This window comes from Mustelus asterias, chromosome 25, assembly GCF_964213995.1.
Source record: "Mustelus asterias chromosome 25, sMusAst1.hap1.1, whole genome shotgun sequence".
NCBI lineage: Eukaryota > Metazoa > Chordata > Chondrichthyes > Carcharhiniformes > Triakidae > Mustelus > Mustelus asterias.
The window spans coordinates 5,248,033-5,273,275 of record NC_135825.1 but is presented as its reverse complement, the minus strand read 5'-3'; the positions used below and the strand labels follow the sequence as shown (position 1 = coordinate 5,273,275).

The following is a 25,243-nucleotide window of genomic DNA, read 5'->3' as shown; positions in this document are numbered from 1 at the left end:
GTTATTGGGTGAGGAATGAGCCTTCTGCCGGATGTACTGTGTATCTCTCAGTGTGGGCCTGAAGATCTGTCACTGATCAGGAGCCAAGAAATGCTAGGACCTCACTCCTGGCATTTGCCTATCTGGCGCTGACCTCTGAAGTATTGGCATTGCACATTGGGAAGCCATAAGTGATGATTAAATGGTGCGTCTGGACATTCCAGGCAGGGCCACTTCACGCCTCTTTTTCTCCTTTCAGCAATGTAACAGGAATGTGAGTTCTGCTTGCCACTCACACATTGGACACCAAATGGTTATAAAACCACCACGGCATCTACTAATTTCCAGGCCTCTCTATCCAGGCTCCACTTGGCCCACATATTAAAAAGCAACTTTGGACAATATTGCCACCTTCAATCATAGGAACAGTCAGAGGCCATTCAGCTCCTCAGGCCCATGTCAGCCTTCTGTGGCTCACAGTGGGAGCAGCTTGTGTCATTGATTAACAATTATAGAATCATAGAATCCCTACAGTGCAGAAGGAGGCCATTCGGCCCATCACGTCAGCAAGAACAGCAATCCCACCCAGGCTCTATCCCTGTAACCCCACATATTGGCCCTGCTAATCCTTCTAACCTACGCATTCTGGGACACTAAGGGTCAATTTGACATGGCCAATCAACCTAACCTGCACATTTTTGGACTGCATCCACCTGCCTTGCTTTTATAGACATTAAGACCCTTCCACAACAGCAATCTATCAGTCTCGGTTTGTGAATGTCTCTGCTGCCTCCCCCCCCTCCCACCCCCACATCCCCACAGCTCCAGCATCAACAGCTTTCTGGGGGAGTTAGTTCCAGATTTTCCCTCTCCCTTGCATGAGAAAGTGGAGTCAGAGTGCCAGAAAGGAATATAAACAGGAATGTAGCTCCACGGTGCTGCTGGGGGAAGAGACTGGCTCTGAGATATATATATCACAACAATCAGAAGATAAAATGACTGTCGAGTCAGGGGGAAAGAAGGAAATAACAAGAGGTAGGGTATGAGCAGATGATCAATAGGTCAGTGCTGAAGGGGACGGTAATATGATGCCAAATTCAGCAAACACTTGCACTGTAACTGACTCGACCGAACATAAGTGGGACTATGGAAAAGCCAGCCTCCCAGAGCAAGCCCTCCCTCGCTGCCTATTTCAGACTGGCTGGCAGACAGATACTGTACACAGAGGGGAGCAGTCTCTCCCCTCATGGACACGTGGATCCTCTCAAATACCTTACCGGCTGTAGATTTTTGACCCGTCTAACTTTTTTTTTTGCAAGGGAATCATGGACAACAGCCTGAGACGTTTGAAGCAGGAATTGGTAAGGTGTATTCGGTTTATTTGGGGAGTTTTGTGTGTGTGTCTTACAGAGTGTGGGCGATTGATGGAAGTTATCCACACTGTGTGTGCGCTGAATGAGCTGCTGTTTATATGTCAAATATTCGGGCTGTTGACTCCCCCTGAATCCAACCGTTTTGGAAATGTAATAGATTATGTGGAAGGTGTTGGAATATCCACATTTCAGCCGTTCCATCTGCCTCTCAGGAGTGAGATGAAATTGCATTCGATGTCTATTACAACCCTGTAAATATAATTCGTTCTCCAGACTGGTTCAGATGGAAATCAGTGCACTCAGCTCATTATCACGTCCTTTTGGGGGGAGGGAGAGGCGCGAGTTTAGTTCCCTGTGTATAAATTAACACCTTCGAGGATTTCTTGCCACTTTTTGTTGTGTGTTGTGTTTTATTAGTGTGGTGGAATGGTTTCCAAAACAGGAACCCCCTCCCTCCCCGCGAAGGTCAAAGAAACTTGTCCCCTCTGAAAGGCCAGCCTAACTACATAGGGACACACAAGTCCTGTCCTACCGGGGGGACTGGGTCGCTTCAATTCCAAAACAAATCTCTTCCACCAAGACTTTGGAAACCAGGGTTGCAAACAGTATAAATCTGATTTTTTTTAAAAAAAGATTACATGGGATTCCGGAATTATTGCCAGCGATTTCTCCCTTTGCACTACCATCAGAAATTGTGCCCATTTCTGTTCCAGCAAATTTAAGCTGCCCCTTTGAACATGCAGGATTTCCACACGCACGTTTTCTGCCGGATTGAAAGCATTGGTGTGGAAATATTTTAATCTCCCTCCGTCTCGCCCGTTTCATTCACCGCTGCTGGCGGCGAACAGCACTCTGTTCACATGGGATAAGCAAAAACACACACACACACATTCACAGAGACACACACAGAGACACACACAGAGATACAAACACACACACATATTCACACAGAGGGACACAGACATACAAACACACACAGACACACAAACACACACACATCTTCACACAGAGGGACACACATACAGAGACACAAACACACACACACAGACACAAACACATAGAGAGACAGACATACAAACACACACAGATACACACACAAAAACACACATTTACACAGAGAGACACACACACACACAAAAACATGTTCACACAGAGAGACACACAGGGACAGGCATACAAGCACACAGATACACAAACACACAAAAACACACATTCACACAGAGAGACACACAGAGGCACACACACAAACAAACACACATTCTCACAGAGACACACAGTGACACACATACAAACACACACATTCAGACATACAAACACAGACACAATCACACAGAGACACACACAGATAGTCACAAACACAGACATACGCAGATACATAAACACACACAAAAACACACATTCACACAGAGAGACACGCACAGACACAGACACATAAAAACACACATTCACACAGGGAGAGACACATACATTGAGACATATACACAGGCATAAAAACACACACATTCACAAAACACACACACGTTCACACAGAGACACAAAGACGTACAAACAGACACACAAACACAGTGAAATACACACACACAGACATAAACACAAACAGATGCACAAAACAAAAAACACACACACACAAAGTGACACAGACTTACAAACACAGGCACAAACACAATGAGAGACACACATGGAAATACAAACACACGCACTGATGTATAAAACACAAACACACACACACATTCACGCAGCAGAGAGACACACTCAGACAGGGACACACAAAACACACAGACACACAAAAATACAAAAACACACAGATCCACAAACATGCAGACACATGAAAAACACCGCCACACAATAGCCTGTGTCTGAATTAAAACAAAAAAGTTCTTATCTAACTCTGATTTTGTGTTCTTATGTTTAATTCAACTGTTAAAGTAACCAGACAAAATATACCAGGACTGTTCCTTCAGACTTATCACTCGTAGTCAAAGCTTTTAGACAGATTTTAATAAACATTTTATTTGATTGATATTGAACCCGACTGACCTCTGTGAAATATTAATGCTTATTAAAGCCTTGTCACTTGCCATGATATTTTGGGTTTAGAAAAAAATATATGAAGCGCACCTTGGGGTGATGATTAAGGGGATCAACAAGCGACACCCATCCAACATATGGCCACCGTCTGATGGGCTTGTATTTGTCACCAGATTCCTTGTCAATCAACATTAATAAAACACAGCTCCTTTGAAAGGGGCTTTATTCGCCCCACTACAGTGATGGGACTGTGTCTGTGCAGGAAGAAAATGATGTCCTAGACCAGGTATGCTATTGTCAATTAAACAAAAGGCTAAGATTAGAAAGTGACTGGATTATAAAATGGCTCTGTTCCGCAGTTGTTCAAAAGCAAAGTGAATCTGTGGCTAGAATAGTCAAACTCCCACTGGTGTCGAGTGTATGAGAGAGTGTGAGATGAACAGCAAGTGCTGGAAGATGTTTCGGATTTTCTTTACATAGATGGCAACACATATTAGAGAGGGGAGCATTTAAAATATTTTCAACGGGGTTCCGTAACAAATAATTAACTTAATCTGATGTTGTGCTTTCATTTCTAATGTCGATGGAATTGTTTCATTAAAAACTGATTTATTGACATGTCTGGGGGATACTTTTCGTCCTGGGACTTGCATCAAATTTTGGGGCAATTCCAGAGGGAAAATTAGTTGGCAAAGCTCGCTGACGTAGATATCCCTTGACAGCTCAATCGCAATTAAACCACTCGTGGGAGATCCAAAGCAGAGGTCAACAGACACAGACCCTCTTCCCAGAAAAAGACCCTAAAAGTTTAATTTTTCATCCCTACATTACACCGCTTCTCAATATCTTGTTAGAATATACAGCCCAAATACTTTGGAAAGATATGGTTGGGAAATTCTTTCGGTAATTCTATTTGTATTAATATTTGGAGGTCTGGGGCGGCATGGTGGCACAACGGTTAGCTCTGCTGTCTCACAGCTCCAGAGACCTGGGTTCGATGCCCGGCTTGGGTCACTGTCTGTGTGGAGTTTGCACATTCTCCCTGTGTCTGTTGGGTTTCCTCCGGGTGCTCCGGTTTCCTCCCACAGTCCAAAGACGTGCAGGTTAGGTGCATTGGCCATGCTAAATTGCCCCTTAGTGTCCTGGGATGCATAGGTTAGAGGATTAGTGGGTAAAGATGTGGGGCCTAGGTGGGATTGTTGTCTCGATGGGCCGAATGGGTTTCTATGATTCTTTCAGGTGCTTTGACTCTGTGCTGGGGATCATTTAAAGTCATTTATTCAGCTCTGTTAGTCCTGTAGGCAGATGGGTAAATAGAAAATGATTATTTGTCTTTTGTAGAACTGCTTTGAGAAGAGGACGGGAAGGTCAATGTTGAGAAGGGACAAATAAAGCACGTGGATATCTTGTGCGAATGATGTGTGTTTTCATTAATAGATGGGAATAACACAGAGATGCTTTCAATATATTCTGCTGCTGTAATGCTGCGGTGCTAATTGTATACAATGTGCATTGACAGCAATCTATGAAGGAGGCTGGAGATGGGCTGCAGGACCAGATGAATTGTATGATGGGCGCCCTCCAGGAGCTGAAACTTCTCCAAGTGCAGACAGCTTTGGAACAGTTGGAGATCTCAGGGCTCCAGAGCCAAGCTTCATCCATCACTAACAGCCAGCAACGGCCGAGGGTCGGGAAGGACGAACCCAAGAGCAGCGAGGCCTGGCCAGGTGCCAGGAACATCTACAAATCCAGCAGCGGCAAACTCCAAGCGCCGAGTCTCAGCAGCTTCCCAGGGCAAGCTGAGAAACCCAGGGCTTTATGGTCAGGAGAATATCTAAAGGAGGGTCCTTGTGAAGAGATGCAGTCATCTGCGCCGTTATCCATGTCTCTCGGTCACCTCAAGGAAGCCCCGTCGTCAGCTCCACCCAGGTTGGAGCTGAACAAGCAGACCCAGGCTGTTACCCCACCAGAGGTCCACAAGCTCCCTACAGCAAGCAAGTCAGCCAGTAAGACAAGACAAGATTGCCACACCTCGGATGACTGGACCTCCTCCCTCCTGTCCCAAAGTCGAAACAGACAGCCCCTCATTTTGGGAGACAACATCTTTGCAGACTTGGTGGGCAATTGGTTGGACTTGCCGGAGATGGAGAAGAAGCCCCATCCTGCCTCCTTGGACGGAAGAGGTCGCCATGACCACGTCCCCATGCTCAGCAGGTCTCAGGAATTCCAGAAAAAATTGAACCTCACCGCCAACATCTTTAAGAAGTTGCTGAGAAGCGTGCGGCCCGACAGAAGCAAGTTGGCGAAGGAGAAGTGCGGGCAGGTGCCGACAGGTAACTCAGGAGATGCCATCACCAAGAGATCCACCAAGGGGTCCAAGCAGAAGGTGACTTTTTACTTTGCACTGCGGGGGAGCAACAGTCAGAATAGCAAGGTTCCCGACGGATGTGGGAGCCGTAGCACCACACTATTGGATGAAAAGAATCTGAGATCCAACAACTGCACAAATAAACTGGTTCAAGCAGTGACTGAGACACCGTTTGACTATAACACTGTGGTTTGGGTCTGATTTCAAATGCGGATATCTTGAAAGTAAATGAATTGCACTTAATTTCCTTTACATCCTTCAGAGGCCCCAAAGACAATGGGATCAATATTGTTTACAGTCCTTTTCATTTCAAACTCTTTCTTTTTCAGTTTTTGGACGTCAAGACTATTTGAAGGGACATTGCCAGATGAAATACATTCAAACTATTTTTCCCTCTGTTTGCCTCAATTTACGTTAAGACAACCTGAGTTGTCACCATCGCCCATAGATTTATCTCACCTACTCTCCCTTTTCGGAAAGTGGGGACTCCCACTGTCTCCTTGCTCTCCTCCTGAAGGAGCTGACGTTTTCTGGGTTGCTGTTCCTGGAAGCCCTCCAGTTTCTGATCCATTTATTCTTAACTTACCAGGGTTCCACTGAGGGTCAGCTGGATGTCTGACCCTGCAATCTGGTTGTTTGCCAAGTCCTGATCGTGCTCTTGGTTACCCAGCCTGAAGCACCTGGATAATGATCAGGTAACTGATTGTTACCCTTCTTAGATATGTTGAAGGGAACTGGAATGCCTGTCACCTAATGCCCGAACTGAGACCAGACTAGATTAGGACATTAGACCTCCCTGGATTGTGTTACTCATCATCACAAAGAGTAGTAAATGGGTCATCAATGGGATCTAGGACCCCTTATAGAATCCTTACAGTGCAGAAGGAGGCCATTCAGCCCAGCGACAACAATCCCACCCAGGCCCTATCCCCGTAATCCCATATATTTACCCTACTGATCCCCCTGACACAGGGGCAATTTAGCATGGCCAATCCACCTAACCTGCACATCTTTGGAGTGTGGGAGGAAACCAGAGCACCCAGAGTAAACCCACGCAGACACGGGGAGAACGTGCAAGCTCCACACAGGCAGTCACCCAAGGCCGGAATTGAACCCGGGTCCCTGACGCTGGGAGGCAGCAGTGCTAGCCCTCTTGTCGCTATTTGCCTGTGTTTAAGAAAATTAATTTCGTTCTTAGCCTGTAAGCTCTAATTGACACCTCAAACCTATATTTGTATTAACAAGATGAGTGGACATTTTCCTAATGCTGTAAAGATGGTAGGACAGCTTCATCCGATGAATGTGAATATGATGTGTTCTGTGAATGAGTGAGATGAAGCCTCAGGATTTTGTTTGTATTTAGAAACTGATTTGATTGTTAATACCTAGATGTGGTAGAATAAGGAGATGTTACAGATATTACTCACGGCTCTTCCAAGAATTAGAGTGTTCTATATAGAGAAGAACACACAGCTAGGAGATTAATAAATGTTGACAGTGTCTACATTGAAACATGACTGGCTGATTTTTAAGACTTTCTGTTCTTGAGGATAATGTGATTCTTTATTGCCTCGTGATATTTTTAGAAATATTTTCTTTCCTGTGTTTAATGGTCTATATTGGCTTCGAGCTCAACAGCAACTGATTATCTTTTAAATTCTCACCTTCATGTTCAATTCCCTCAATGGCCCCTTACTTTTCTATGATCTCCTCTCGCTCTACAACTCTGCAAGATCTCTGCTATCATCTAATTCTGTTTTCTTTCTCATCCTCAATTTTCATATCATAAAATCCAGAAGGAGACCATTTGGCCCATCAAGTCTGCACCAACAACAATCTCACCTTGTTCCCGTAACCCCATGTATTTACCTCAGCTAATCCCCCTGACACTAAGGAACAATTCAGCATGGTCAATCAACCTAACCCGCACATCTTTGGACTGTGGGAGGAAACCGGAGCACCCGGAGGAAACCCACGCAGACACAGGGAGAACGTGCAAACTCCACACAGGCAGTGACCCGAGGCCGGAATTAAACCCGGGTCCCTGGTGCTGTGAGGCAGCAGTGCTAACCACTGTGCTGCCCCGAATTGTTTTACTATCAGACATCTTCAGCTGCCGTTTCCACTAGTAGGAAGAACTAGAACCGGAGGGCACATCCTCAGGCTAAAGGGACAATCCTTTAAAACAGAGATGAGGAGGAATTTCTTCAGCCAGAGAGTGGTGAATCTGTGGAACTCTTTGCCACAGAAGGCTGTGGAGGCCGGGTCATTGAGTGTCTTTAAGACAGAGATAGATAGGTTCTTGATTAATAAGGAGGTCAAGGGTTATGGGGAGAAGGCAGGAGAATGGGGATGAGAAAAATATCAGCCATGATTGAATGGCGGAGCAGATTCAATGGGCCGAGTGGCCTAATTCTGCTCCTATGTCTTATGGTCTTATTCCTGCTGTCTTTCCCCTTTTAAGACAGTAGCACAGTGGTTAGCAATGCTGCTTCACAACTCCAGGGACATAGGTTCGATTCCCGGCTTGGGTCACTGTCTGTGTGGAGTTTGCACATTCTCCTCGTGTCTGCGTGGGTTTCCTCCGGGTGCTCCGGTTTCCTCCCACAGTCCAAAGATGTGCGGGTTAGGTTGATTGACCATGCTAAAATTGCCCTTTGTGTCCTGGGATGTGTTGGTTAGAGGGACTAGTGGATAAATATGTAGGGATATGGGGGTAGGGCCTGGGTGGGATTGTGGTCGGTGCAGACTCGATGGGCCGAATGGCCTCTTTCTGTACTGTAGGATTTCTATGATTTCTATGAAGATACTCATTTAAATTGACCTCTCTGGCTTCCTGTCCTAACATCTCCTCCTGTGATCCAACGTCAGTTTTTTCCCCCCCGATTATGTTCTTGGGACATTTCGCTGTGTTAAGGGCAAGTTGTTGAAATTCAGATGCAAAGCTCACTGATCCCTCTGCTCTGATATGTGTGACCTTGCAAGCTGCTCTGTGTTCGAAACAGCGGGTAACAAAAATCCACACTAAGATCACTCTGAGGACTATAAATAAGTTGTAACGCTCGCAGTCCAGGAAGTGGAGCTGACTCTGAAATCCTTTCCACAACTAAAATATTACTGATCACAAAGGAGCCGGGAGAGAAATCGAAGGAGATTGACAGGAGAGAAAGACCGAGCAGTAAAATGAGACAAATCCAAACATATCAGAGAGAAACTGGGATTTATTTTCCTCAGAGCAGCGAAGTTTAGGGGGAGATTAAATGATGTTATTGAAAAGTATGAAAGGTTTTGGTAATGTAGATCGGGAGAAACTGTTTCCACAATTAGGAAGGTCAATAACCCAAGGTTAGTTATAGTTTTCAGAGGGAATTTGATGTATATTTGAAATGAAATGTGCAGAATGAAAGAACAAGGTTAATACGACTAATTGGATAGTTTTTCCAAAGAGACGGCACAGGTACAGTGGGCTGAATAGCCTTCTGAAAGTTTAAAGTTTATTTATTAGTGTCACAAGTAGGCTGACATTAACACTGCAATTAAGTCACTGTGAAAATTTCCTAGCTGCCACACTCCGGCGCCTGTTAGGGTAACACTAAGGGAGAATTTAGCACGGCCAGTGCACCCTAACCAGCACGTCTTTCAGACTGCGGGAGGAAACCGGAGCACCCGGAGGAAACCCACACAGACACGGGGGGAACGTACAAACTCCACACAGACAGTGACCCAAGCCGGAATCGAACCTGGGTCCCTGGCGCTGTGAGGTAGCAGTGCCACCGTGTCGCCCACTTGTGAGAATAATAAAAGAAAATAACATTTTATTTCCATTTCTTTCATTGATTCATTTTTCCATCCCCTTTTTCTCCCGCTTCTCATTTTTTTTCCCCTTACCACGGTCTCCCCCCCCCCCCGGCCCCCACTCCACCAGGGCCATCTGTTACCTGTCCCAGGTTGTCCTTTGACACACTGCGTACCTTCTGAACTCTCAATGTATCACCATCAGCACCTTTCTTAACCACAATCACCACCCTTTATGTTCCCTTTAGAAACATAGAAACCCCACAGTGGGCAGAAGGAGGCCATTCGGCCCATCGAGTCTGCACCGACAACAATCCCACCCAGGCCCTATCCCCATAATCCCACATATTTACCCCTCTAACTTACGCATCCCGGGACACTAAGGGGCAATTTAGCATGGCCAATACACTTTACCAGCACATCTTTTGAGGAGAGTGAGTCAGAGAGGTTTCAGAGAGCCAATTCCAGAGATTAGTTATTTGAAGACATGGCTAAGGATGTCCATTAAGTCAGAATTAGGGAAGCGCAGAAATCTAAGGGTGTAAGATTGGAAGAGGCTAAAGAGAGACATGGAGGAATTAAGAACCATAGAATTGCTACCTCTTTGTCCATGAAATCTTTGTCAACCTCTGCCTCCACTTATCGCTAGGCCTCTCTCCAGCCCCTACTTCTCCACCTCCCCCTCCCCCCCCCAACAACAGCATAAATCTCAGCCTATTTCCCTTTCCCTTTAGCTCTGACGAAGTGTCATCAAGGCTCGAAGCGTTGGGCCGGATTCCCCCCTTTCCCCACCCTGTGGTGTGTTCTACGGTGGTGGCAGCGGGATCTTATGGTCCTGCCATTGTCAACAGGGTTTCTTGTTGAACCCTTCCCTTGCCACCTGGAAACTCGTGGTTTGGGCGCACTGTCGGCGGTCCCGAAAGACCCCGCTGGCGTAAACACCAGCAATATTTAATGGTTAGCTCTGTTCTCTGTCCACAGATGCTGTCAGACCTGCTGAGATTTTCCAGCATATTCTGTTTCCGTTCCTCTCTCGCCAATATTTTTAACTCTGCCTTCTGAAGGGAAATTAGGGATGGGTTGTAAATGCTGACCTTGCCAACAATGCTCACGTCATGTGAACAAATATTTTGTTTAAAACTGTACGGTAAGTACAATGAAAATGGGAAAAAGGACATTTCTATTTAACGCTGCTGTGCTTTTTCTCCCAGAGTTGCTCGGTCTCAGTGTCTGGACATTAACCTCAATTCCAGGAGACTGTGGGGTCTTCCTAGAGGAATGGGAACTCTATCTGAGCGTCACCGCATGGTCCGTAAGGTTCCATTATTGTAAAAGCTTTGGGTTCTTAGTGGCATAACCCTCCACAACACTTGCAGAAATGTGAAAAATAAACGGCCAGTTGCCTGAAGCAACGCTGCATTTGCAAAGGGCAATGCAGAAATCCAAATTCCAGCAACCTGTCTCTCTCGATTACATCAGTCACCAGAGCGCACAGCTGCTGGAATAATTCAAGTTCTTGGTGAGCTGAGTCTTTCGCACACTCTCCAGCTGGCCGCTAGACTTCACAGCAACGTTCAAACTGAACCACCGACTCGAAAACCATTGGGTGGAGAGTGAGAGTGAGCTCAAACTGACTCTGATAGGACGTGTTCCTGACCTCCTGCCTCTGACTGTCTCACCTGGTCATAGAGTGTCTCCTCCCACGCACCCACCCCCCCCCCCCCCCGCCCCCTCCAACCAACCCCCACCCCTCCCCCGGCCCCCTCCAACCAACCCCCCCCCCTCCAACCAACCCCCACCCCTACCCCCCCAAAGAGATCGATTTCATTCCTGGAACTTCCAGGGCAATTCTGGAGAGTTGGCAACCCTAGCTGTGGGCAGATTAATTGTGGTGAGTGAGGAGGGGGTTGGGCGGGTGAGGGTGGATGTTGCCTGGATTGCAGTGGGTGAGGGGGGGGGGGGGGGGGGGGGTTGAGGTGGGTATTGTCTGGGCTGAAGTGAAGGGGAGGTGGTGTTGTCTGGGTTGCAATAATGGGGGAGGATGTTGCTTAGACTGCAGTAGATGAGGTGAGGGGGTGTGTGTGTGTGGTCTGGGCCACAGTGGGTGGGGGAGGGGGTGGGGCGGGTGTTGTCTGGGCTGCAGTGAGGGGGGGGGAGGGGTGTGTCACTGTTGCTTGGACTGCAGTGAGTGCAGGGGGTGGTGGGTGCTTGTCTGGGTTCGAGTGAGGAGGTAGGGGTGGGGTGGGTGTTGTGTGGACTGCAGTGAGGGAGGGTGGGGTGTGTGTTGCCTTTTGTGGTCCTGGATTTGAACATGACCTAGCTCAGAGGGATTTCCAGCCGCCCATTGAGATGAACCCAAGAGCCAGATTAAGGATTCTCGGAGCCCTGGACAACGAAAAACTTCAGAGGTCTGAGGAATGAGGGGGGGGGCGGTGGTGGTGACCCCAATCGACCCTCCTGCTCCCCAGCCCCTCTCCCCAACAACATTCAAATATAACCGTGTAGTGAACTGCATGAAGAATTAAGTTAGACACCGCATTGATAAGAAAGCAGATTAGTGCAGAATGCAATTGTAGGTGTTAATCATGGATCACGGACGCACCTGCACCTGGGGTCAAAGAGTCACGGGGTCAAAGTGCTTCCCAATCACTGAGGTACTTTTTGAAGTGTGGTCGCTGTTATAATTTAACACAGCGAGTAATTTACACACCGCAATGTCTCACAAATGTCGGAACGAGCAGCCTTTCTGTTTTTCACTGATGCTGGTTGAAGGATGCAGGTTCGCCAGGACAACAGAATGAACTCTTCCAAATCGTGGCCTGAGATGGTTATGTCCATCTCTTGGAGCCTCGGTTGGAATCCGCATCTGAAAGACGACACTTGTGACAATGCAGCACTCCCTCAGCACTCCCGCTGTGAGTGTCAGTCTGCAACATGTGCTCGGGTCTCTAGAGTGGGACTTAAAACCGTGCCCTTCGGATGCAGTGGTGAGGGTGCTGCCCAGTGACATTCAAAATGCTATCTGTACAATGTTGGCAGGCAGATTTAGGCAGTAAGTAATCCTGTACAATCAGACTATATAAAACTCTAGTGAGTCAGTTGGTGCGGACTGAGACAGCCCTCTCGCTGATAGACTGTGTGTTTCAGTCGGTAAGTTGATCTGGCCGCTGCCTGTGGGCCTCACAAGCCTCTCCAATTCCAGAGGCCCAGCTGTCCGACCGACTCACATTCCACTCTTGAAGAAGTTCGGGCAGGGAAACCAACCAGGATCTTCCCGTGGGAACCCAATCTCTGGGATCAGGAACACCGACAGCTGGCTGACGCTGTAGCTACAACTCTCATTCCCCAGAATATCTGCTGTCTCCCAACCCCTCGTCCAATATCGAGTTAAATCAGATCGCCCGAGAATTACCGCTGTTTGCGGCAACTTGCTGTGTGCCAATTGGCTGTCGCATTTCCTACATCATGGCTCCAAGAAGAAGTTCATTGGCTGTAAAACACTTTGCAACATCCTGCGGTAAGGACAGGCGTTATATAAATGAAGTCTGTCTTTCTTTCCTACCAGAATAAAGATTACTGTCTTGTAAAGTGTAATAACTCCACGGAGGCGAAAGTCCCGTCACCAAGTTACTTTATTTACATCATACACCTGTACACAGCCAGCTCTCCAGTTGCTCCCTGCTGAATGCAGGCTGGGAGTCTGACACACCTGCTTTAAATAGGGAGCATGAGGCTTCCTGATTTAACCATCAATTAAAACTCATTAGGTAGTTCTTTTCATACTAAAGTTTATTTATTAGTCACAAGTAAGGCTTACGTTAACACTAATGAAGTTACTGTGAAAATCCCCTAGTCGCCACACTCCGGCACCTGTTCGGGTCAATGCACCCTAACCAGCACGTCTTTCAGACTGTGGGAGGAAACCGGAGCACCCGGAGGAAACCCACGCAGACACAGGGAGAATGTGCAGACTCTGCACAGACAGTGACCCAAGCCAGAGATCAAACCCGGGTCCCTGGCGCTGTGAAGCAGCAGTGCCAACCACTGTGCCACCGTGCCGCCCTGAATGCAGGAGGAGTGATGGGTGGGTGGGGAGGGATGTGGTGGGGGGACTGTTGGTGCTGGAAGAGACAGTTAATGGAGATTTTTTTTCCCCGAGAGGGTGGAACAGAAGAGCAATCTATCCTGGGTTATGTTTTTTTTTCCATGCATTACCAAAGGAGTGCTGCAATGTCAGGGGTGCTGTCTTTCAGACGAGGCTTTAAATCCCTCTCAGGTAAAAGATTCCAAAGCAGCTATTTTGAGGAAGAGCTCTCCTCAGTGTCCCCGTAAATGTCTATCTGGTCAATCATCTCGCTGCTGCTTGGGGAGCTTGCTGTGTGTAAATTGGCTGCAGCTGCATTTCATTGCAGAGGTGAGTCCACTTTGAAAGCACGTCATTGGCTGTGAAGCACTTTGGGAAATTAATTCCTTCCTTGTAAATGTAAATGAAGGTCCAAGGTGATGTTTCCAGGGTAAACACGTGTATGTCTTCCTCTAGGCATTAGATGAAGGAAGATGAGGTTAGTTGGCCTTACACAGTTCCCTATCGCGGAATGACAACATTGAGGGATGACAGAATGGCCTCTGTGCTTCTGGTGAAGACTGTGACATTTAACACAAGAGGACCTAAAAGAGGGAGAATGGTACTAGAAAAGTCTTCCCACCTTCTGTAAACCTTTGCTGCCCTATTTCCTGACTTTATAATTCGGGTCAGAAACTCCAAAGTGTTTTATGAAGTGGACGGCGCGGTGCCACAGCGGTTAGCACTGCTGCCTCACAGCGCCAGGGACCCGGGTTCAATCCCGGCCTTGGGGTCACTGTCTGTGTGGAGTTTGCACCTTCTCCCCGTGTCTGCGTGGGTTTCCTCCGGGTGCTCCGGTTTCCTCCCACACTCCAAAGATGTGCGGGTTAGGTTGGATTGGTCATGCTAAATTGTCTCTTAGTGTCAGGGAGATTAGTGGGGGTAAATACGTGGGGTTACAGGGATGGGGCCTGGGTGGGACTGTTGTCAGTGCAAACTCAATGGACCGAATGGTCTCTTTCTTCATTGCAGGGATTCTATGATTCTACGAAGTCTGCCTGGATCATAGGTTTTGCACCTTGAATATGACTGGGGTGAGCATGAGATGCTTCACTTCAGGTATGATTCAACTGACCCACTAGGAAGCTTTCAGCAAACAAAGTTTATTTAAGGATACAGTTAACATGTACAGAAAGAAAATTGACGTTTACCAATTACCAACAAAAAAAAGATAATTAAATTGTATAACCCTTAACAGCTAAACACCATTCCAACCAAACAGATCCCATGAATAAAACCCTAGCCACAGGTGGCGCAGCAAATTCGAATGCTCACGTGATACTGGAGCTTAGTCCTTTGGGTGGAGAATTGAAACTCTGACTTCCCAGTCTTGTAACTTCTAGCAGCTCTCTTCATACACACCCAAAACACCTTGAAGTCAGAACAGCTTCCCAAAACATCAGGGAGAGAGAGAGAGAGGTTTTGGTTACTAATGAGCAACCCACCAACAGCAGAATTTTTACTCCAGGAGACATGCTTCCAGCTAACCAGCAGAATCTATAATACCTGAGAGAGAGAGAGAAACACTGCTTTCAGACTGTTGTCCACCCCTTTCTAAACTAAAACTGAAAATTGAAAATGAACTCAGATTTCTCTGGGGAGGAATCACCTGACTTTGACTTGTCAATCCATCTTTCCCCTCATAATGCAGGGTCATAAAAGATTCTAGAAAGTACCCGAGGCCCAGAGTAAAAATAAACAAAACTCCATTTAAACCATTGAAGCAGCAAGAAAAGGACTTCTAGCAGACAGCCCGGCAACAATGAAAAAAAGATTGAAGCTGCAGAGAAACTGCAGAGAATATGATTTTAAAAATACATTTCTTAAAGGTACACTCATGTCACAGCACCAAGCCCCATGTTGAGGAGCAGGTAGTATTGAGGAAGCAGGGGGGCTGCAGAAGGGCTTGGACAGGTCAGGAGAGTGGGCAAAGAAGTGGCAGATGGAATACAATGTGGAAAAGTGTGAGGTTATGCACTTTGAAAAAGGAATGGAGGCATAGACTATTTTCTAAATGGGAAAATGCTTTGGAAATCAGAAACACAAAGGGACTTGGGAGTCATTGTTCAAGATTCTCTTAAGGTTAATGTGCAGGTTCAGTCAGCAGTTAGGAAGGTAAATGCAATGTTGGCATTCATGTCGAGAGGGCTAGAATAAAAGAGCAGGGATGTACTGCTGAAGCTGTGTAAGGCTCTGGTCAGACCTCATTTGGAGTACTGTGAGCAGTTTTGGGCCCCGTATCTGAGGAAGGATGTGCTGGTCTTGGAAAGGGTCCAGAGGAGATTCACAAGAATGATCCCTGGAAAGAAGAGGTTGTCATATGAGGAATGGTTGAGGACTCTGGGTCTGTACTTGTTGGAGTTTAGAAGGATGAGGGGGGGGATCTTATTGAAACTTACAGGATGCTGCGAGGCCTGGATAGAGTGGATGTGGAGAGGAAGTTTCCACTAGTAGGAAAAACTAGAACCAGAGGGCACAACCTTGGGCTAAAGGGACGATCCTTTAAAACAGAGATGAGGAGGAATCTCTTCAGCCAGAGGGTGATGAATCTGTGGAACTCTTTGCCACAGAAGGCTGTGGAGGCCAGGTCATTGAGTGTCTTTAAGGCAGAGATAGATAGGTTCTTGATTAATAAAAAAAGGATCAGGGGTTATGGGGAAAAGGCAGGAGAATGGGGATGAAAATAATATCAGCCACGATTGAATGGCGGAGCAGACTCGATGGGCCGAGTGGCCTAATTCTGCTTCTTTGTCTTATGGTCTTATGGTCTTATTCACCCATGAGCCTCTACATCTGTTGACCTTCACTGACTCAATCTGGTATTTTAAATTCTCATCCAGATTTCTCCATGGCCTCACTGCTCTCTGTCTTTGTTACATCCTCCAGCCCTACAACCCTCTGAGATCTCTGCTCTCCTCCAATACTGTTCTCCTGACCATCGTCAGCCTCCCCATTGGCTGTCTCTGCCATTAGCTCTGGAATTCGCTCCCTCAACTGCTCCAGCTCTCTACCTCTGCCTCCTTTAAGATGCTCCTTACAACCTACATCATCACCAGGCTTTTGGTTATCTGTCCTCATATCACTCTGCATGGTTCAATGTCAGTTTTAGTTTGGGAATTTTATTGTGGAGTGTCATGGAATGCTTTACTATGTTAAAGTCACTATATCAATACAAGTAATGGCTAATGTCTGGTGTCTTATACATCAAGAACATCCCACATTCAATAGGGGAGGCGATGGTCTAGTGGTATTATCGCTCGGCTAGTAATCCACAAACTGAGCTAATGCTCTGGGGACCCGGGTTTGAATCCCGGCACGGCAGATGGTGGAATTTGAATTCAATAAAGAAAAATCTGGAATTAAGAATCTACTGATCACCATGAAAACATTGTCGAAGGAAATCTGCTGTCCCTACCTGTCCTGGCCTACATGTGACTCCAGAGCTACAGCAATGTGGTTGACTCTTAACTGCCCTCTGAAATGGTCTAGTAAGCCAGTCAGTTGAAGGGCAATTAGGGATGGGCCGTAAATGCATCAACAACAACAACACATGGAAGAATAAAAAACAGTTCTCGCTCCCTCTCAGGAAAGCCAGTTGGCCTCAGTGCCCTGGGGAGGAATCACGTGAGCGGGTATTGGATGACATGAGGATTGACCCATGAGCTGCAAAGGACCTTCATTGATCAATAAATTGCCAAACCTCATCGTCTCTGAGGTCATCAGGTTGTGGACAAAGTGCCGTCTTTTTGAATATGCAGAATTGACGAACAGGAAAGGATCAGCTTGTTCGTTTAGACTGTTCCCACAAACCATGATGGCAGCCGCATCATGATAAACCTTCCCCCACCTCTAACCTCTCAGTCCTGTAAGCCCCCAGTAGTTATGAAAAAAATCTGAGGAACAGAACAAGAGAAAAAAATTCAATCAGAGAAGATTGGTGAGTAGAATCATAGAATCCCTACAGTTCAGAAGGAGGCCATTTGGCCCATCAAGTCTGCACTGACTTTCCGAAAGAGCATCTTACCCAGGCTCTATCCCCATGTATTTACCCTGCTAATCCCTTTACACAACTTTGGACATTGAGTGACAATTTAGCATGGCCAATCCACTTAACCTGCACGCCTTTGGACTGTGGGAGGAAACCAGAGCAAACCCACGCAGACACAGGGAGAATGTGCAAACTCCACACAGACAGTCACCCAAGGCCAGAATTGAACCTGGGTCCCTAGTGCTGTGAGGTAGCAGTGTTAACCACTGTGCCACCGTGCTGAGTAGCTGAAGGGAAAGTGGATTTAAATAGAATTCACACCTTTATAATGAATATCATAGCAAGGTGTGTGACAAGAGTCAGCGCCAAAACCTGGTCTCTAATCAAGGATCACTCCATCCAAAAGATCTGATATTGCAACACTTTTAAAGCACAGAATTTGCTCTGTGACCTCAGACCTGCATGCAGAAATAGAAGATGGAGTTTAAAAAACACGACACAGCTGTATAAATCCAGCGTGAGCTAAAGTTATTTTCATTGGATGGCTGTTTTGATCTCGATATAGAGTAATGCATATTTATCAGAAAAAGGTAACATGAATCTTTCCTGTGAATTCCGAGCATTTCTGCCTCAGTAACTGCAGGAAGCTAATATAATCAGCAGCGCATTTGCTACAAAGGAGAGATGGAATTCCTTATATCCCCTGCCTGATAATTCAGAGCTGTCAGAGCCCAGTCATTAACCACCCAATTAATATTACACTGACACCATGGTAATTATTTGTTTTTAATGGAATGAGTGGCAGAATCAGAAGGGGGTTTCCCAAGAGGGCAGTAACCCGGGCAATGTCACTCCAACTAAAGGCACAGCCAGGCTGCTGATTATAGGAACCTCACGCCAAGCCTTGTTAAAGCGCTGAGCTTTCAACTCCTGCTTCTCACAATTATTGAAACAAAAGCAGCAATATCTTTTTCTCGCCTACCCCAGACACAGACAGACACACCGACACGCACTTACACAGACAGACACACACGCACATATACATAGAGACATACACACAGACAGATACGCACACACTCACATGCACACATGTCCACACCCACACACACATATAAACAGAGACATACTCACAGACAGACACATCCATACACACATGCCCACACTCATACAAACACACAGACACACAGACACATAAACTGAGACATACTCACAGACAGAGACACCCACACACACACACCCACACCCACACATACATACAAGCATATACACATACATAGACACTCACACACAGTCCGACGATGCACACACCCACACACACACACACAGACACACCAAAACACATGCCCACACATACACACAGACTCACACACAGATACACCCACACATACACAAAAAAACACACCCATACAGATACACAGGCAGACACCCACACACACACCACCCCCCCCCCACACACACACTCACAAACACACACACAACAACCACAACACACTCACACACACTCATACTCACACACACACACAGTCATACACACACACACACGCATACTCATACTCACACACACACATAGCATTATTCCAAAGATCAGTCCCTAATTTGTGAACTTTTCTTGTTGCATTTTGGAATTGTGGATTTTTGCCAGTGTTTTAGGGATTCCGTGTAATCATTTTCTTAAAATCTGTGAAAACGGAAGACATTGGTATTTATTGTATTGAGAGTGTTGTGTAACTGGCAATCCAGAGGCCTGGATTTCTAATTGCTTAAATCCCTCTGAAGCAGCTGGGGAATTTACATTCAGTTCATTAAACACATCTGGGAGAAGATGTTAGTATCAGCAATGATGTCCATCAACCAATGGATTGTTATAAAAAACCTGCATGTCCTTTAGGGAAGGAAATTTGCCCTTAAACCCACGAATGATCATAGAATCATAGAATCCCTTCAGTATAGAAGGAGGCCATTCAGCCCATTGAGTCTGCACCGACTCTTTGACAAAGCATCTGACCCAGGCGCCATCCCCATAACCCCACTTATTTACATACTAATCCCTCTAAACTACACACATTTGGACACTAAGGGGCAATTTAGGGAAAATACTGGAAAATCTCAGCTAGCTTTGACAAAGGATCATCTGGACTCGAAACATCAGCTCTTTTCTCTCCTTACAGATGCTGCCAGACCTGCTGAGATTTTCCAGCATTTTCCCTTTTGGCTTCAGATGCCAGCATCCGCAGTAATTTGCTTTTGTTAAGGGGCAATTTATCATGGTCAATCCACCTAACCCACATATCTTTGCCGGAATTGAACCCGGGCCCCTGGCGCTGTGAGGCAGCAGTGCTAACCACTGTGCCACTGTGTTGCCCTAAAAATAAAATTACTGATATGATATTCCACTACCCCAAAAATATTTCCCACCATCAGAAGAGCGAGTCTCCCGACCTGTAACTGCCACTCTTAGTTGTGGCGATTGAGTGGTCAATATTGTCCAGAGAGAGTGACATGATTTTGGAATGAAACATGACTCGAATTGCATGCCAATACTTCCCAAATAGTGAACAAGTACGTTGCATTAAAAGACTGTTGCTATGACCGGTCCCTGGGCAATGTATCCCAGTTTGTTATGATTCTGGATGAGATACCCCCAAATTGTCATACTGCTGGGTAAGGAGAGATAAACTGGTTCCATTTCTTTATTCAACTCCTCAGGTGGTCACTACAAGGTTAATTTAAACAGGATCCTCTCCCTCGCCAAGGAGAATGCACCAGGGAGCAGTTAACCGCAAATCAGAAGGAGCACATTCACGCATTAAACATTTTGTTTCAACTTAACCAAAGCTTCAGGGCAACCATTCCCTGCTTCATTCCAAATGGAAATTATTTGACCAATCAGAGTCGACCGGCCTGGTTTGCATTTAAAAAATAGCTTGGCAGTTAACTGTCCCCTGGTGTGTTCTCCATGAGAATGCCCCCGACCAGAGTTCACTTGCCAACCATTCAGCACTCTCTTCTCTCATGCAGCGTGGATTGTTGTTCCCTTCACAACTGATATTCTTGAAGATCTGTCCTGACGTGCAAGATGGAAAGCTTCAACAACAAGTCCCTTTCCAGCAGTACTCAAGTTCCGTATGACCAAATGGCTAAGTGGTGTCACCCATGTTATGTGGGAAACATAGCTGTTGAAATCCCGTAAATGGCAAAAAAGATAATTGAGCAACTCATCTGGTTGAGGGGTGAATATTGGACACTGGGGAGAACTCCCCTGTTTTTATTTGGGATCTTACATTCTTTTATATTTATTTTTTAATGGGACATGGGCGTTGCCGACTAGGGCAGCATTTATCGCCCATCCCTTGTTGCCCTTGAGGGGGCAGTAAAGAGTCAACCACATTGTGCGCTCGAACAGGCAGGTGGAGACTTGGTTTGACACCTTATCTGAAAGGTCAGGTTAGATGGCTGGGCAAGTGTATCATTATCCCTCGGGGTAAGTGGCCACTATTCGCTGAAAAAGATCTGCCTGTCACACCGAGAAATTAATGATACCTTGACTTGAAATCCCTGATTGAATATTTCCCCTTGATTCATTTGTATTTGCTGTTTAAGTTATGTCAGGATGGGAGAAATGGGTTAATTTTGGTGGGATTTCAAGTAACAGGAAATCAGGAAACTGGGGAGATTACTGAGGAGAAAAAAAAAGTGACAAAGGTCATATTAAGTGAGCCAGTCTAATAGGAAGATTGATCCAATCCTGGATTGCAGGGAGAGCTGTGTAGGGTCATGACCCCTTCCTATATCTGCTGAAAGAAAGATATAAATTCATTTAGGGGAGCTGGTGGCATTACTAGACTATTAACCCAGGGACCCAGAGTAATGTTCGGCAGACCTGGGTTTGAATCCTGCCACATCAGATGGTAAAACTTGAATTCAATAAAAATCCTGATTTTAAAAGTCTAATGATGACCGTGAAACCATTGTTGATTGTCACAAAACCCATCTGCTTCACTAATGTCCTTTAGCAAAGGAAATCTGCCGTCCTTACCCTGGTCTGGCCTACATATTTGATTTATTATTATCACATATCTTAGCATACAGTGTAAAGTATTGTTTCTTGCACGCGATACAGGCAAAGCATACCGTTCATAGAGAAGGAAAGGAGAGAGTGCAGAATGTAGTGTTACAGTAATAGCTTGGGTGTAGAGAAAGATCAACTTAATGCAAGGTAAGTCCATTCAAAAGTCTGACAGCAGCAGGGAATAAGCTGTTCTTGAGTCGGTTGGTACGTGACCTCAGTCTTTTGTAGCTTTTTCCCAACGGAAGAAGGTGGAAGAGAGAATGTCCGGAGTGCGTGGGGTCCTTAATTATGCTGGCTGCTTAGCCGAGGCAGCAGGAAGTGTAGACAGAGTCAATGGATGGGAGGCTGGTTTGCGTGATGGATTGGGCTACATCCACAACTTTTGTAGTTCCTTGCGGTCTTGGGCAGAGCAGGAGCCATACCAAGCTGTGATATAACCAGAAAGAATGCTTTCTATGGTGCATCTGTAAAAGCTGGTGAGAGACGTAGTTGACATGCCAAATTTCCTTAGTCTTCTGAGAAAGTAGAGGCGTTGGTGACTCCAGAGCCACAGCAATGTGGCCACTCTTAATTGCCACCACTCAGTTGAAGGACAATTAAGGATGAGCAACAATTGCAGGCCTTGCCAGTGGTGCTAACATCCCAGAAAGAATGAACAATTCTGAGTTTGCGCTACTGATGGCAGAGCATCTTTTATACACACCTGTCCCCTCTTGAGATGTACTGGGACATCCTGAGCTAGTGAGAAATTCATTCGCTTTCCCATTGCAGTTCTGCAATCTACCCCATAGGGTAAGTGAGTGTGAGGAAGTAGATCACAGAGTGTAAGCAGCAGGATTCCAGTATAAAGGAGTAGATCTCTGTGTAAATTAATGGATTAATGAACAGAATTCCCACTCACCTGAAGAAGGCTCCGAAAGCTAGTGGCTTTTGCTACCAAATAAACCTGTTGGACTTTAACCTGGTGTTGTTAGACTTCTTACTGTGTTTACCCCAGTCCAACGCCGGCATCTCCACATCATAAATTAATGGATCTCAGAGTGAGGATGAGTGGGTGTCAGAGTGTGAGTGGGTGCATCTCAACATGACGAGTGATTGAGTGGATCCCAGTTTAAGATCCCAGAGTGTGTGAATGGATCCACAAGTTCTAAATGAGTGGATCCCAGAGTGTAAACAAGTGGAAAAATTAAGTGATAAAATCTGCAGCAAAATATCTTCTTGCAGTGGCCAGATTTAGCCACTCCGATGCTGACACAGTCAGTGTATTCGTCAGAGTTGCTGACTTTTAACAAGGTTTCAGGTCCAACCAGAATATTTAGCATGTCCACCACGACTCTCACCAACGTTTACAGATGCACCATAGAAAGCATTCTTTCTGGTTGTATCACAGCTTGGTATGGGCTCCTGCTCCGCCCAAGACCGCAAGGAAGAACTACAAAGGATCGTGAACAAAGCCCAGTCAATCACTCAAACCAGCCTCCCATCCATTGACTCTGTCTACACTTCCCGCTGCCTCGGCAAAGCAGCCAGCATAATCAAGGACCCCACGCACCCCGCACATTCTCTCTTCCACCTTCTTCCGTCGGGAAAAAGATACAAAAGTCTGAGGTCACGTACCAACCGACTCAAGAACAGCTTCTTCCCTGCTGCTGTCAGACTTTTGAATGGACCTACCTCGCATTAAGTTGATCTTTCTCTACACCCTAGCTGTGACTGTAACACTACATTCTGCACCCTCTCCTTTCCTTCTCTATGAACGGTATGCTTTGTCTGTTTAGCGTGCAAGGAACAATAATTTTCACTGTATACTAATACATGTGACAATAATAAATCAAATCAAAATCAAATGAAAAAAAGGATGGGTTCAGCTTCAAGCCGGGTTTGTGGATCTCGGGTGGATGTTGGGCCTGGATAATTGGTCTCAGTATCACTGAGCTCATGAGGGCCAGGGGAAGGAATCAGAGTAGCTGGTCCTCATTGCCAGCCAGTTGGGAGTTCTCCAGACAGAGTCATTCAATAACAAATAACAAAGAACAGTGCAGCACAGAAACAGGCCCTTTGGCCCTCCAAGCCTGCGCTGATCATGATGCCTGCCTAAACTAAAACCGTACGCACTTACAGAGTCCGTATCCTTCCATTCCCACCCTATTCATGTATTCATCTAGATGCCCCTAAACGACATGGTCATAGTGCCTCCATATTCAAACAGCCGGGAACACTCTCGGTCTCGGAGTGGCCTTGATCGTGATTCTCCTGCAGTTCAATAGCCGTTTGCCCCTCTCTCTGTCTGGACTGGTTCATGAGGAACGGACATTCGACTGAGGCACCACAGACCCAGCAACGGAGGGAGAGGGGAAGGAAAGTGGAAGCTGTCGTGGGAGTGAGGTGCGAATTTACACGGGATCGGCATTCTGCGTCTGCAAAGGAAGAGAGGAAGGATGAAGTCAGTGTCCGAAGTGAAGCAGGCTGCTGACAGCGGGCGAGGAGTTTAATATGTTGACAGGAGATGGGCGCTGCAGCTGCTCACGTTTGGCTCCGCTGATCCCGAAAGCTTCTCCATCCTTTCTAAAGAGCAGCTGCGATATAATTGACTCTTTGATATTACCCAAGGCTCGGTGCCAAGCTTTCCCCCGATGCGCTGGGGCCTCAGCTATTGCTGGGAAAACAAGAACACAAAATGACTCATTTCCCCACAATCAAAATTTATTTCAATGTTATTTCCCCAACTAACCCGCCCTCCCTCCCCACAACACCCCAAAATAAAACATCTTCTGTCAACTCATTGATGTGTTAAGTCTTTCAATTCCTGACTTGTGGCTTTTACGCAGAATTATACAGAATTTACAGTACAGAAACAGGCCATTCGTCTATAAGACCATAAGACATAGGAGCAGAATTAGGCCACTCGGCCCATCGAGTCTGCTCCGCCATTCAATCATGGCTGATATTTTTCTCATCCCCATTCTCCTGCCTTTTCCCCATAACCCCTGATCCCTTTATCAATCAAGAACCTATCTATCTCTGTCTTAAAGACACTCAATGACCTGGCCTCCTCAACCTTCTGCGGCAAAGAATTCCACAGATTCACCACTCTCTGGCTGAAGAAATTCCTCTTCATCTCTGTTTTAAAGCATCGTCCCTTTAGCCTGAGGTTGTGCCCTCTGGTTCTAGTTTTTCCTACTAGTGGAAACTTCCTCGCCATGTCCAGCCTCGCAGAATCCTGTAAGTTTCAATAAGATCCCCCCTCATCCTTCTAAACTCCAACGAGTACAGACCCAGAGTCCTCAACCGTTCCTCATACGACAAGCTCTTCATTCCAGGGATCATTCTTGTGAACCTCCTCTGGGCCCTTTCCAAGGCACATCCTTCCTTCGATATGGGGCCCAAAACTGCTCACAATACTCCAAATGGGGTCTGACCAGAGACTTATACAGCCTCAGAAGTACATCCCTGCTCTTGTATTCTAGCCCTCTCGACATGAATGCTAACATTGTGTGGTGGACCTCAGTTGTGCCTTTGT

The 25,243-nt window shown here is 46.2% G+C and overlaps 1 protein-coding gene across 1 annotated transcript; it reads left to right on the top strand.

The window, feature by feature from the left end:
* Positions 1 to 1,121: 1,121 nt before the first annotated feature.
* Positions 1,122 to 7,264, top strand: inka2 (inka box actin regulator 2). The gene is made up of 2 exons (XM_078197886.1): positions 1,122 to 1,340; positions 4,900 to 7,264. Exons 1-2 carry the CDS (start codon positions 1,305 to 1,307, stop codon positions 5,947 to 5,949), a joined length of 1,086 nt encoding a protein of 361 aa, XP_078054012.1. The 5' UTR covers positions 1,122 to 1,304; the 3' UTR covers positions 5,950 to 7,264.
* The last annotated feature ends 17,979 nt before the right edge of the window (positions 7,265 to 25,243 follow it).